Below are 13164 nucleotides of genomic sequence, written 5' to 3'. Positions count from 1 at the left end.
TTATCTGTGATTGTTGAAATTTAAAAAAAAAAAAATTAGTTTTTTGTTTTTTTCAATGTGTAATGAAAATACTCCCTTTCACCCTGTTAAGGACTTTTTGAGTCCTCATGTTGGTGAAGTCATAACTTTTTAATGGTTTTATATTTTGAGATCTTTTTTTTGTTATGTTATTTAAAGGGATAGTTCAACATTTTGGCAAATTGGCCCATTGCCATAATCGCTATAGTCATAGCAGTAGGTTCGTTACCTTTAATTGTAGGTGTAAGCTATTTTCAGTACGGCGGAGCGCAGCAGCATGCTGCTCAGAGCTACGCTATGGAGGCTAAGGGAATTTCTTGGTTTCCCTCATTAAACTCATCAAATTCAACATCCCAAAACTCCACAGCGCTTTTGTAGACAAGTTGTGACCTGCACAACCACCACGCTATGAGATAATGACGGAACGATACGAAACGGAGCCGTTTTCGAGGTAAATTCATACAAAACCGCTGATGCGCGTTGCGTTCAGGGACAGTTTTTCAGCAAGCAGTCTCCGTATTTACCCTGTATTTACCTCGAAAACGGCTCCGTTTCGTATCGTTCCGTCGTTATCTCATAGCGTGGTGGTTGTGCAGGTCACAACTTGTCTACAAAAGCGCTGTGGAGTTTTGGGATGTTGAATTTGATGAGTTTAATGAGGGAAACCAAGAAATTCCCTTAGCCTCCATAGCGTAGCTCTGAGCAGCCAGCTGCTGCCCTCCGCCGTACTGAAAATAGCTTACACCTACAATTAAAGGTAATGAACCTACTGCTATGACTATAGCGATTATGGCAATGGGCCAGTTTGCCAAAATGTTGAACTATCCCTTTAACTTCTCTCTTACAATGGCTGTTAATTTCAAACAATAAAAGTCATTAATTAACCCTTTACAGGCCGGTTTCTGTGACGTACACTAATTTCTACACACAAAATAATTAGAGATGGATTTTCTTTTCATGATTACAACTGTCTGAGGTCAGACAATGTTTATGGGGAATATCAGGTTTTTTTTGCATTTTTACTTTTTTTGTAGTGTTAGATTTAAGTAAAAAAAAAATAGCTTTTGCAACAATAACTCCATCTAGTTTTTGGTCCCTGCTAAGGTAGAAAGACTTGACATATCTGTGTGTGTGTGTAAGTGGATCCCACAAAGTAACAAATGCTAGAAACATGTCCCATAAGTGACCAAAAAAACTAGCATAGAGAAAAAACTTTAGAATATGGCTAACCTAAAGTGACTGAAAATTTTGTTAATTTTTTTTAAGCTTGCCTGATTTTTTACAGAGGTCTGGGACCATTGGAAAGGGTGGGCCCCACAATTGGGTTAAAAACGCGTGACCCCATGAAGTAACAAATGCGAGTATGTGTGTGTGTGTGTGTGTGTGTGTGTGTGTGTGTGTGTGAGTGAGACGCTCACACATTCTCTCTATGTCTCTATGTCTATGACCCTCAGATGGAATTTACACATGATTACCCGGAGTTCACTCTGACAGATTGTGTATGTGTAGATACCCAGGTCAGATTTAACATGTTTACATGACGTTGGTTTTCCTTGCATCTGTGTCTGACTTTTACTTTGAAATGTGAAATCAGCCCAGAGTCTTTTATTGTGAAGGTCAAAGGTGACTCTGATGTTAATGAGTCCAGACTTTAACTGAGGTTCAGATTTAAAATGAAGCAGACGGGGGTGAGAGGGTGACATTCTCAAATGTCTCAGTGGGGATTAAAAATAGTCTGCACAGACCATAAACATGTGTGTGTATGTGTGTGAGTGTGTGTGCCCACTGGACGTCTTTTTAAGGAAAAAAACGGATGAAGGTTCAAACTGTGATTCATCAGCTGTCTGATCCCAGCTGGACTTCTCATCTCTTCATCACCCTCCTCCTCTACATCCTGACGTCTGACCTCCATGTGCCCCTCATCATCCGTTACTGAACATGTCTGGTCCTCTCACCTCCTCGCTGCCATCTCACTCACCTGCAGTATATCAGCCAGCCAGCCAGCAGAACCGGGAGCAGTATGTGCATCATCATCGTCAGCGTCATCATCATTCCCATCCTCATCCTCATCTTCACCACCACCTTTAAAAAAAATTTCAGGAATGAGGGTGTTTGACAACCACAAGGTGCTTATTATTATTTATTTGTGTATTTACCCACTTAGTTTATTTATTGCTCTGTTGGTGTTACCTTCAGTTTGTCTTTGTATGTGTTTGTATATTTTTTATATTAGAGAGATATATATTAGTGATAATACTGTATGTTAGAATAAATCTATATATGTATATACTTATATATTAGAGAGATAAAGATTAGTAATAATATATTAGAATAAATCCAGCTAGATAAACTCATAAATTAATTTATTGTATAGATTATAGTGACAAGAATGAATAAGGGGAGGGAGTAAGTAAGTTTTACTTCTTCCCACTCCTTTTCAGATATGAAAAAAAAATATTTTATTTTTGTTCATGTGTTATCTTTGCAAAGTATATATTTGTTATGTCTGTCCATTATTGTATTATGTTTTATTTCTTTTAACGTGTCCGAAATAAACGTAAACTAACTAACTAACCATCATCATCCTCACCTTTCTTCAGTGGATGTGAGGGGAACAGAGGATGTTGTTATGATGCTGTGTAAAAATGGGCTGTACAAATAAAATTGCCTTGTCTCGCCTCACCGTCATCACTTTTATTGCTACAAAAAGCTCTCAGAAATGCACTTGGACGTCCACAGCAAAGCAAATGAACATCACTTCTCTCTCCAGCTTTGCACCATCACCTGAGAGCCTGTCGTGCAGAGCATGATAAGTGCTAGTAACAGCTGTTCTCCCCTATAACTCCTCCAGCTGTAGGTGGGGGAGGGGGGGAGGCTAACGGCCCCCAAGAGGCTGAGATGTTTAAAATGGTTAAAACTTTTAACTGTCGTCCACAGAGAAACACGCATCTCCAAATATGGTGATCATGAACTTCCACAGTAGGAGGGGCAGGAAGTGCTCCGTCTTCTCGCTCACTCCTGCAAAACAAGAAATGTTTAGAAACCTCTGAACTGAGCAGCAGGTGAATCATTGACTCTTCCAATGGAACTCAGATTCTTCTTTCTGTGAGGCATCACTGTGTCGTTGTCGTTGTGCTGCCAGCCTCCAGCTCCAACAGCCATCAGCCCCATGACTGTCTCTTAATGCTGTCCCTGTGTGTCATGGCAACAACAGTCCCAGATGGAGCAGCTCCTGTGTGGAGGAGGGACATTTGATTCGTCCACCTGTTCCTCTCAGGCGGTCACTGTTATATAAAGAGGTCTTCGCTGGGGATGGAGAAACTCCCTCCGATCATCACCATGACAACAGTGCACTCCAGAAAGTAAGACTGTTTCCTGCCATTAGACAGGAAGCCGCTCTGCTGAGTTTGATGACCACAACCGGGAGCATGATGGGAGCAGAGACATTAAAGTGTTGTATTCATATGAAATGTTGATTTTCCTTTCCAGCAGCACAAATGTAATTAGAGAAGAATGTGGAAAGAGAGGGGCAGCCAAAAATACATGACCTCTGACCCTGAATGTTTTCACTGTCAGAAGATGTCAAATATCAGAGAAGCGTGTGTGTGTGTGTGTGTGTGTGTGTGTGTGTCCACGTCTGTCACGTATTACAGTATTGACTTCACTAAGTCTGACTGTGCTCACAGTGACACTTGGTGGTCAGGAGAGGAACTGCAGCTCAGCAGATATTTGAAACATTTGATATGTGTGTGTGTGTGTGTGTGTGTGTACCTATGTCAGGTGCCATGGAGATGATGGTGGGAGTGGGTCACATGCTGTTGGAGGGGAGTGTGGTGGGGGGCAGCACTGTGGTCAATATGGCAGGTACACAAGGGGGTTAGTTTTGGTAGATTATAGACTTAAAGCAGAAGTAAGTGATCCGGTCGTTTTGGCTAACTTTCTGTCAGCAGATGGAGTTAGCAGTCCCCGCCCTCGTCCCTACGTCACCACATTCACGTGCATCCCTTGGCTGCACACACAGAGAGGACTGCCCCTTTATGCCGTTCTCTCTCCTCATTGGATAAAGGTTGTAGGATACAAGGAAAGTTTTCTCCTCAGCTTACAGCAGAGCAGAGTGACTAACAGACCCGTGTTTCGGACCAAACACTCTATATAAGTGTCGGAAGATATAACTATTTAAGACTTATATTAACATAAATATTCCGCTTACTTCTGCTTTAATCTCAATGTGATATTTATATGACAGATGTTGAAGATGCAAGTGCCTCTGTGTCAGGCTCCGTCCTCAGCTGGCTCTTCCTCTCCTGCAGGTAGTACACTGTCTCCTGCTCCTCTCCGTCCAGCTCTAAATCTGCTCCACCAGACTTTGGTTTTACTCTGGGCCATAAAATACAACTCCCACATGTTTTCGTTACGGCGCAGGTTTTACTGCTTCAGAGTTCAGCTGGCCCTTCAATGACCTCCTCATCATCTTCAGCTTTGTATTCACTCCTGCTATCCCCCTGCTTGCTTTGTGACTCTGAGCACCTTAAGAAAGAGCTTGACCAAACTGCAGCCACATGGCTTTTACAGTAACTCATACTTAGAGCGCCCAGTTTAAGTATCCCTGCATTGGTCTATTTTAAAATCTATTTTAAAATTCTGGTCCTTACTTTTAGAGCTTTACACGGTCACGACTTACATCTCTGATCTGATTCAACTTCATTTATCTGCCAGTACTCGGAGGTCATCGGGTCAGAGACTGGCTGTTCCCCATACCCACTTTGGGACTAGAATCAATCAATCAATCAATCAATCAATCAATCAATCAATCAATCAATCAATCAATCAATCAATCAATCAATCAATCAATCAATCAATCAATCAATCAATCAATCAATCAATCAAGCTAAATTACCATCATACATGGTCTCAATACACTTTACAGTAAAAACAAGTACAATAGTAAAACACCAGAGGAAAACAGTTAAGAGTTAGTTTAAACCAAAATATTGGGTAAAAAGGTATGTTTTAAGACGGGACTTAAAAATTACAGTGGATCTAGTGTCTCTGATATCTTGTGGGAGGCCATTCCATAAAAAAGGAGCATGGTAGGAGAAGGCCCTACCACCACCAGCTGACCACGTCAATGTCAGGATATCATCAGGGTTTATAGTCTGGTCCATTGAAGCAAAACAAATATGGAGTCTCCAGTGGCTTTTGGTTTGTGTGTGTGTGTGCTGTGCTTGCATGTGTAGAGGTGAGAGGTCAGAACTCCTGTGACATGATTTACAATCTGTGATGTGATCTGAATGAGAGTGAGCTTTGGCCTTTACAGCCAAAGCAAACTGACTCTGTTATGTTTGTCCCTACCATTCTGTTTTTATTGCTTTATTTAAAAAAAAGCCACACTACAAGAAAACACACTGAATTTGAAGAGAAAATAACTCTTAGAATAAGTTGGTTCAGTTCAGTGATTCAGTGTTCAAAGGATTGAAATAAATATAAAACAGATTTTAATACAGAAGCCAAAACTGAAGGCAGAAGTACAAATTCACTAGGCAAAAACTCAGGATACTAGATGCAAAGGTCACACACTGGGAAACTATCAGACAAGGAATGCTGGAACAGACAAGAAAACAACAAGAGGAAGGAAGCCGGCTTAAACACACAAACAGGCAGGGAGACAATGAGCTCCTCTGACACAGTCCAGTGTTATTATCAATAATATCAATATTAGTATGATGATACATAAGTGATTCTACATTATCCCCTTCATGCCTGTATCTGATACCAGTGTGAACCACAAAGCTGTGGGTTTGATCTGTGTTAAGTTTGCATGGTTCTTACCCATCAGAAGAACTGATGGAGACCCACAGTTATCTTGGTCTGAGTCCAACTTAGTCTTTTGGGACCAACCACCTGGAGGCCGAGGTGAGACACACAGACTCCCCGTGTCAACAACATGCAGTAACTATTACCCCAAGTCCACACCAGAGGGCCCTGTCAGGATGGTGGTGTAGTGCTTTACTGTCTGTGGTCACTGTGTCTGTGCTGAACTGTTTTGTGACACACTGTGGCCTTTAGGTGACCTTTGTGTGTTTCCCGTCAGCAGGTGAGCAGCTCAGTGTTGGTGGTTCTAGTCTGTCTTCTGTTTGGGTTGATAGTCACAGTATTCATTATTATTGGTAAGTTATAGGAAGTTCAACATGGACGCTGACCCACAGAGTAAGCAGCGGTCAGTCAGCCATGATGAACATCATGTCAGGTGTTCACTGACTTCAAATATGAAATATTAAACATTGTAGACAGGCTGTGTCTAAACCCTGGCCCTACTAATGATGTTTCTTGTGTGTGTCTCCAGTGAGGAAATGGAGACAACTCAACAAAATGTGAGTTTTTTTTTTCTTTGATTTGTTCATAAACTTTTTCCTAATTTGGTCGCCATGGAAACAATGGATGGTGAGCAGCTTTGAGTCAGAGGTGGTCAGTAACCATTATTGGCTCCTCCTAATCTCCATGACTCAGCGTCACGATGAGTCAGCAAGTAGACCTCAAATGTCTTGCTGTTACACCACCGCCGTCTTCAGCATGTTCACACTCAGCATTATCCTCACACTCAGCCGCTCTGAGATGTTAAATGATGATGATGATGATGGATCCAACTGAATGACAATCATAACTATTCCCACAGTAAAACCACTCGATTCATCCACAACAGTTTAAAGGGACATTATGTAACTTATCCTGTTATCTATTCACGAAAATCTTTTACAGAAGTGGAGAGAAAGCCAGTAAAACGTGGGTCAGTTAAACAATACGACATCGCCATGACAACATATTGTCACGTGTATTGTTTTGCCTCGTGCTGGCGGACCACTTGTGGATTTATTTTTCTTATGAATAGAATAGTTTTTTTTAGTGCAGAGGACAGGATCACCCACCTGAACTAATGCAAGTGTCTGTGCGAGTTGCCAATATGGCCGACTGTGAGCTACACCTGTGCGTAGTCTGATCCACCCCCTTGGTTACAGCTACTTGTAGTTTCTAAGCGGAAGGGGGTGGGGACGAGGCGGGACGAGGAGGAGCAGGCGAGACGAGGGGATTGGTACTACAAGCCGGGGCGGATGGCTCCCATTGGTCAATTTCTATGCAGGCCCACGGCTGACAGACTGAATGGATTTTTTTGGTTCTTTTTGCTATTTATATTGTGCAGATCGGACCACAGGACCATAATCGCCGTATAAACAATGTTAATAATAATTACCAATCCTCCAAATCGTAGACCATAGCTTTAATAATCAGCTCTGACTCATTTGATCGATGTTTAGTTTTCTTCACTTTTTGCATTTTTCTGTCATATTTATTAAAATTTAAAGGTGCAATATGTAAGAATGTGGCCAAAAACAGTTACTGCAGTCAAATTCAAAACACAGCGATCTTGTTTTTCCTCCCAGCCGTAGCAGCAGCTCAGTGGAAGCAGACCGGAGGCTGAAATGCCACTGACGCCGCCGTGACTGGGAGAGAGGGCTAGGTGGCGCAACATGTAAACACGTAAATTCAAAACATAAACATGATTTGCAGTCTGCAAAAAAAGATTTTTAATGCGAATACTCTGGCTGTACTATTGTTGTTGGTGAGTTCATCATGTTATATGAACATTATTCCTGTGTCTCTGTGACATATTAGGAGGATTTTACGGTCAGTTGCTTTAGATTTCTTACATACTGTACCTTTAAATGTTTGTTACTTTTCTTAATGATATATTTTTACCCCCCTGCCTGGATGTGTGTTTTGTGTTTCATTACTAATAAATATCCTCAATGTATCTTCATACTCATGAACAAGCTCTCTTCTTCTGTAGTTATTATTTTTCCTGAACCAACTGCGCCATCTTGTGGCTTTCTCATTATTACACAGTAAAATGAATCAGCTGATCATGGCCAGTTTACAGCAAGCATTCTTCATATAAAAAAATAATCCTGACAATGATTCTTCATACTGTTGCACATCTTCATTGTGGGATAATTGTCTCCATAGAAGTGGAGTTAAGTTGGATGGAGTTTTGGATTTTGGATTTTCATTTCGGGTCACAGGTTAGATGTAAGGAGATTAAACAGTGTAGTGTTGTCAGATATAGAATGAGGTCTGTTTCCTAAATCTGTCCAGTAAGGCAGTATATTCTTAAACCATTGCAATGAAATAATTGTTGGACATTTGGACATTATTTGTATGTGTAAGAGGTTTTGCCACATGCCTTGTTAATGCATGAGGGTGATGGGAAGAAATGTGAGTTGGTTTAAATCCAGTAGATGGCCTCATATGTTCGTAGAATTTACAGTTTTTTTGATTGCTAAAACACTAACATCAAGTATTACACGATTTTCAAAACCTCACACTTAAGGAGTAAACATCAGCCCAGATTTGCACCACTAAGCACGGTGTGAGCCTCACACTTTTTGCAAAACAGTACACACTGTGATTTGCAAGACACTAAACACACTTATACATTAGACACTAACGTATGTGATAATGTCACTTCCTTGCAATTCCAAAGCACTGATTATCAAATTACCACACCCATGAGACAATTGGTTAAACACAATCATCAGGTACACAAACACAGGACTGCTTAATTGTAGACACACTGATCAGGTTTAAGCACTATATAAAAACTCTACAAGACTATTCCTCCCAGGAGTTTTTCTCAGTATGACAGTGGAAGGTTTCAGTCTCCAGCCCCAGGCTCAGGTTCCCTTCATCCAGGCCATGGAGGCCTCTGACCAGGATTCAACATTCAAGACTTCACATGTTGTCTGGCCAATAATAATAGCCTATAGGATATCACCTAGCCTGGCTAACACCAGACCTAATCTCAATGCAGAAGGAAAAAAACCCGCACAATGGGTTTACCCAGGCTAGATATCACCTGTGATGTTGATGAAATTCTCTGATCCAGCCTGGTGAAGAGAGATCTGCTATTTTTCAGATTCTTTCTTTCTTTTTCTTTTACTATAATTTACTGTAAATCTGTTCTGGATTCAGTATTTTATGTTTGTCTGATATTTGCTGATACTTAGTGCATATACACACGTTTTTTTTTTTTTTTTTTTACATGTTGACTGATTTGGGTAGGCTATATGAAGAGATTATATTTTGATATTCTCAGTCTGCAGCATTGGTCTTGTGTAGTGTTTGGTGAGTATATTGTATATTTCAAATTTCAAATTTATTAAGGGATAACCCCTTGAGATGCATCATCTCGTCTTCCAGGGGGTCCTACACTTCCTCTCTGTACTTCACTTAGGACAGTGCTCTAATCACTGAGAAGTAAAATTGCTAAAGGTTTTTTAGGTTAAGCGCAGCAGTGTGTAACTGGTTTAAACAGAAGTCATATGAGACGTGTGTGTTTCCATAGTAACAAAACATGATTTTTATAAAGTAGGCGAGGTGTTTATGAGAGTGTTTCATTTAGCAAAGGACCTGAGGTGTTCTGCTAATTGGGTGTATGGTTGTGCTAATTTTGTGTAGTGTTTTGACAAAGACAGTTTTCTTACAGTAGTAGGCTATCCTAACTATTGCACAGAGTTCAATGACATGTCCACTGTCTGGCGTCCACTGTTTTATGCTTCCGGGCCGCTGGGGGCGCTGTCTCGCCCTCTTTCTCTCTCTCTCTCACACACACGGAAGAAGAGGAGTCAAACACGTGTGTCTCCTGTGCAGTGGACGCTGGGCCCGCACCGATCCTGATCTGAACATAAGTCCACGTGTGTCGCTAGAACCAGAACCAGAACCAGGACCAGGATGACCAAGGTGAAGAAGGAGAAGGTCGCGGACGGAGAGGAGGCCGCCGGGAACGAGAAGTCCTACCAGGAGATGATCGCCAACGCGAACCCCATCGCTCAGCCGCTGGCGTCCAGGAAGCTCAGCAAGAAGCTGTACAAGTGCGTCAAGAAAGGTGAGAGTCAGAATCACACCACAACAACTGTAGAAACCACGTGTGTCCACGGAGGAGAGCAGGTAAAAACCTCCAGCTCCTCCTGAGCAGGTCTGGTCTGCTTCTACCATGTGAATGTGGCCTGTGTATGTGTGTGTGTGTCTGTGTGTGTGTGTGTTCGCCATTTTCGAGTCCGTGCTCCACCACAGACAACACCGACACACGCCGCACACTCACTGGAGCTGAAACGTCTGTAAACAAACTTCCACATTTAACGGTCTCGTGCAGGTTGTAGGAAATCTGAGAGTCTACAAGTTAGATCAGATGATAATCATTGAAGTAGCCTACGATTAGAGATAAAAACTTTATTTATCCCCATAGAGCAAATCACTTAGTAATCTGCATCATTCCAAATGGTTGGGCTATCACATCATCGAAAAGTCTGTAGCTTTCTGTCCTCAGGGATCTAAGTTAAAGATATAGTTTGCCCCTGATCCAGTAGAAGTACAGATCTAGTTAGGGTTCCTACACAAGTATGGAAAAGTATGGGATTTTATTTTTTACATTTCCAGGTCTGGAAAAGTGTGGAAAATGGTAACTATTGTATGGAAATATATTTTTCTTAATACTTATCTGGGTTTGGCCTTATGTGAAGTTATTTGGGTTATGTGCTGTTAGCTTCAGTCTCCTGGAAATTATTTGGTGACATAATGGCATACAAATTCAGAATAATGAAAACAAATGATTAATTGCATAACTTATTTACATGATGCACATCTGATTACTCAAATGTCACAAATTATTTGAATTTTTTATTCTGTAACATTGAACCTATTCATAGACCAGATAAAACTGGTCACATTATTAGACCTCGGGGTCAGGGTCTCATGGTGTTCTCTGTGATTCCAGCTGCCAAAGTGAAGAACATCCGACGAGGAGTGAAAGAGGTCCAGAAGTTCATCAACAAGGGAGAGAAAGGGTGAGCGAGCAGACATGTTGGTCAGGATGTGTCTCGCGGTGATGAAACACAGTGATGGGAATAACGGCCTTATAAAACAACGGTGCTACTTTTCTCAGTAACGAGTAATCATAAAAGCCTGTTATAAAGCAATTACAGTTTCTGACAATAAAATGTGCCGTTACTTGACTCAAGAAGTCCCATCACAAAATAATACACCTGTTAATGTGTATATTATATAGACTTTTTTTTTTCAATCCATCAACTAGTCGGAAAAAAAGCTGTTTATCTCGAACTAACCAGCTCACTCAGTATTCCTCCACACAGCCACGCTCCGCCACCCAGTCAGTTGGTTAATTCCAGATAAACAGGAGGTTAGGGGGGCCAGTCCAAGTCATTTGACAAATTTAAGCATTTGATTTTAAAAATAGTAACACAATAGTTACTTTCTCTGGTAATTAGTTACTTTTATATTTTAGTTAATCTGTTACTTACTCCCTTAGGTACTTTTTGAGTAACTCTAACTAATTACCTTTTTAAAGTAGCATGCCCAACTCTGATGAAAGCACAGAGCACCTGTCAGTCCCCTCAGCCCGTAACAGTAACAGTGTGTGATGATGTGTGTGCAGGATCGTGGTTTTGGCCGGCGACACGCTGCCCATCGACGTCTACTGTCACCTGCCAATCATGTGTGAGGACAGGAACCTGCCGTACGCCTACATCCCCTCTAAAGTGGTGAGTGTGTGGGTCACAGCTGATTTACCAGTACCTGACGGGTCGGGGTCAAAGGCTGCGCTCACACTGCAGTGACCGGAATCCCATTTTTTTCGCTCATATGTGACCCGTATCTGATTTGCTTTTGACAGTGTGAACAGCACAAGTCACATTAAATCTGACATTTTGGAATCAGAATTAGGCCACTATAAAATGTGGTAGCCTACTACTGAATCTGATTTTTTTGAATGCGACCGCAATCTGAACAGCCAGGTCACACTGTTTTGTAAATGAATGACAAATAAAGTTGATTGAAGGAAAAAAAAAGTGTGCCACAGGCGGGAACTAGGAATAGAATCAAAACATGGATATCAGAGCAATGTTGATAGCGTAGACGCTTCTCTAGCAAGTGGGAGACCAGGGTTCAAATCTAATGTGAATTTTTTTTTAGCATTAAAGCAGAAGTAAGCGGAATGTTTGTGTTAATATAAGTCTTAAATAGTTATATCTTCTGACAGCAATCACTTATATAGAGTGTTTGGTCTGAAACACCGGTCTGTCAGTCACTCTGCTCTGCTGTAAGCCGAGGAGAAAACTTTCCTTGTATCCTACAACCTTTATCCAATGAGGAGAGAGAACGGCATAAAGGGGCGGTCCTCTCTGTGTGTGCAGCCAAGGGATGCGCGTGAATGTGGTGACGTAGGGACGAGGGCGGGGACTGCTAACTCCATCGGCTGACACGAAGTTAGCCAAAACGACCGGATCGCTTACTTCTGCTTTAAGCCATAAAGTCCCACAAGACCGGTTGCCATTGCCATGTTCGCTTCCGTAAACACCGTTGTGGCGTGATGTCATCAATGATCAACTGCGCATGCGGGTCACTTCAGGAGCGTGAGCTGTTCACACAGCGATCCGTAGACAGGCCACATTTTAAAGACGTAATGTGAACAGCCAAACAAAAAATCGGATTTGAGCAATAAATCGGAATTGTGCATCAAGACCTGCAGTGTGAACGTAGCCAAAGTCTGACTGAGCTGTTCTCTCCTGGTCTTAGTGGGGTCTGATCTGGGACCTGTAAGGACAGTATTACAATCTGCATCATCGCTCAGTATGCAGGTGTTATTACTACTCCACTACACTTTTTAACACGAGCATGCAGTGATTATTACTGTATCATCCCAGGAGGACAGAGTGGTGGTTGTTGTTGTTGTTGTTGTTATTATTTAATGACATGTTTGTAACCTCTGTTCAGGATCTGGGCTCATCTGCAGGATCCAAGAGGCCGACCTGTGTGATCCTGATAAAACCCCATGACGACTATCAAGACGCCTACAACGAGTGTGTGGAGGAGGTGTCCAGTCTGCCCAAGCCTCTCTGACGTGTCGGCCAATGAGGGAGCAGCTCTGAGGTCACGTGATCCTCTTGTCTGCTCCATGTTCCCAGCCACAGCGAGGCTAACAGTTTCCCTCTGCTTCCAGTGTTTATGCTAAGCTAAGTGGTGGAGGAGAGGGCACAAAGGTTTTGTGTCTTTGAGTTTGTTTTGCAGAGTATCTGCAGG

At 41.9% G+C, this 13164-nt stretch overlaps 1 protein-coding gene across 2 annotated transcripts in view; it reads left to right on the top strand.

Moving 5' to 3' along the window:
- Positions 1–9690: 9690 nt before the first annotated feature.
- The window catches only part of LOC146959803 (H/ACA ribonucleoprotein complex subunit 2-like protein), a 3792-nt gene continuing 318 nt past the window's right edge, over positions 9691–13164 (top strand). For both annotated transcript variants that reach the window (XR_015035589.1, XM_085772891.1), the window contains exons 1-4: positions 9691–9955; positions 10844–10913; positions 11522–11627; positions 12859–13164. The exon at positions 12859–13164 is cut by the window's right edge. Coding sequence is in view for 1 of the 2 variants with exons in the window: in XM_085772891.1 (XP_085629017.1) it covers positions 9802–9955; positions 10844–10913; positions 11522–11627; positions 12859–12984 (456 nt within the window). In the remaining variant the exon portion in view is untranslated. The remainder of the gene's footprint in view (positions 9956–10843; positions 10914–11521; positions 11628–12858) is intronic.

This window comes from Trachurus japonicus, unplaced genomic scaffold (assembly GCF_045865225.1).
Source record: "Trachurus japonicus isolate A0001 unplaced genomic scaffold, Traja_1.0 AP031043.1".
NCBI lineage: Eukaryota > Metazoa > Chordata > Actinopteri > Carangiformes > Carangidae > Trachurus > Trachurus japonicus.
This window is presented reverse-complemented; position numbering and strand designations above follow the sequence as displayed.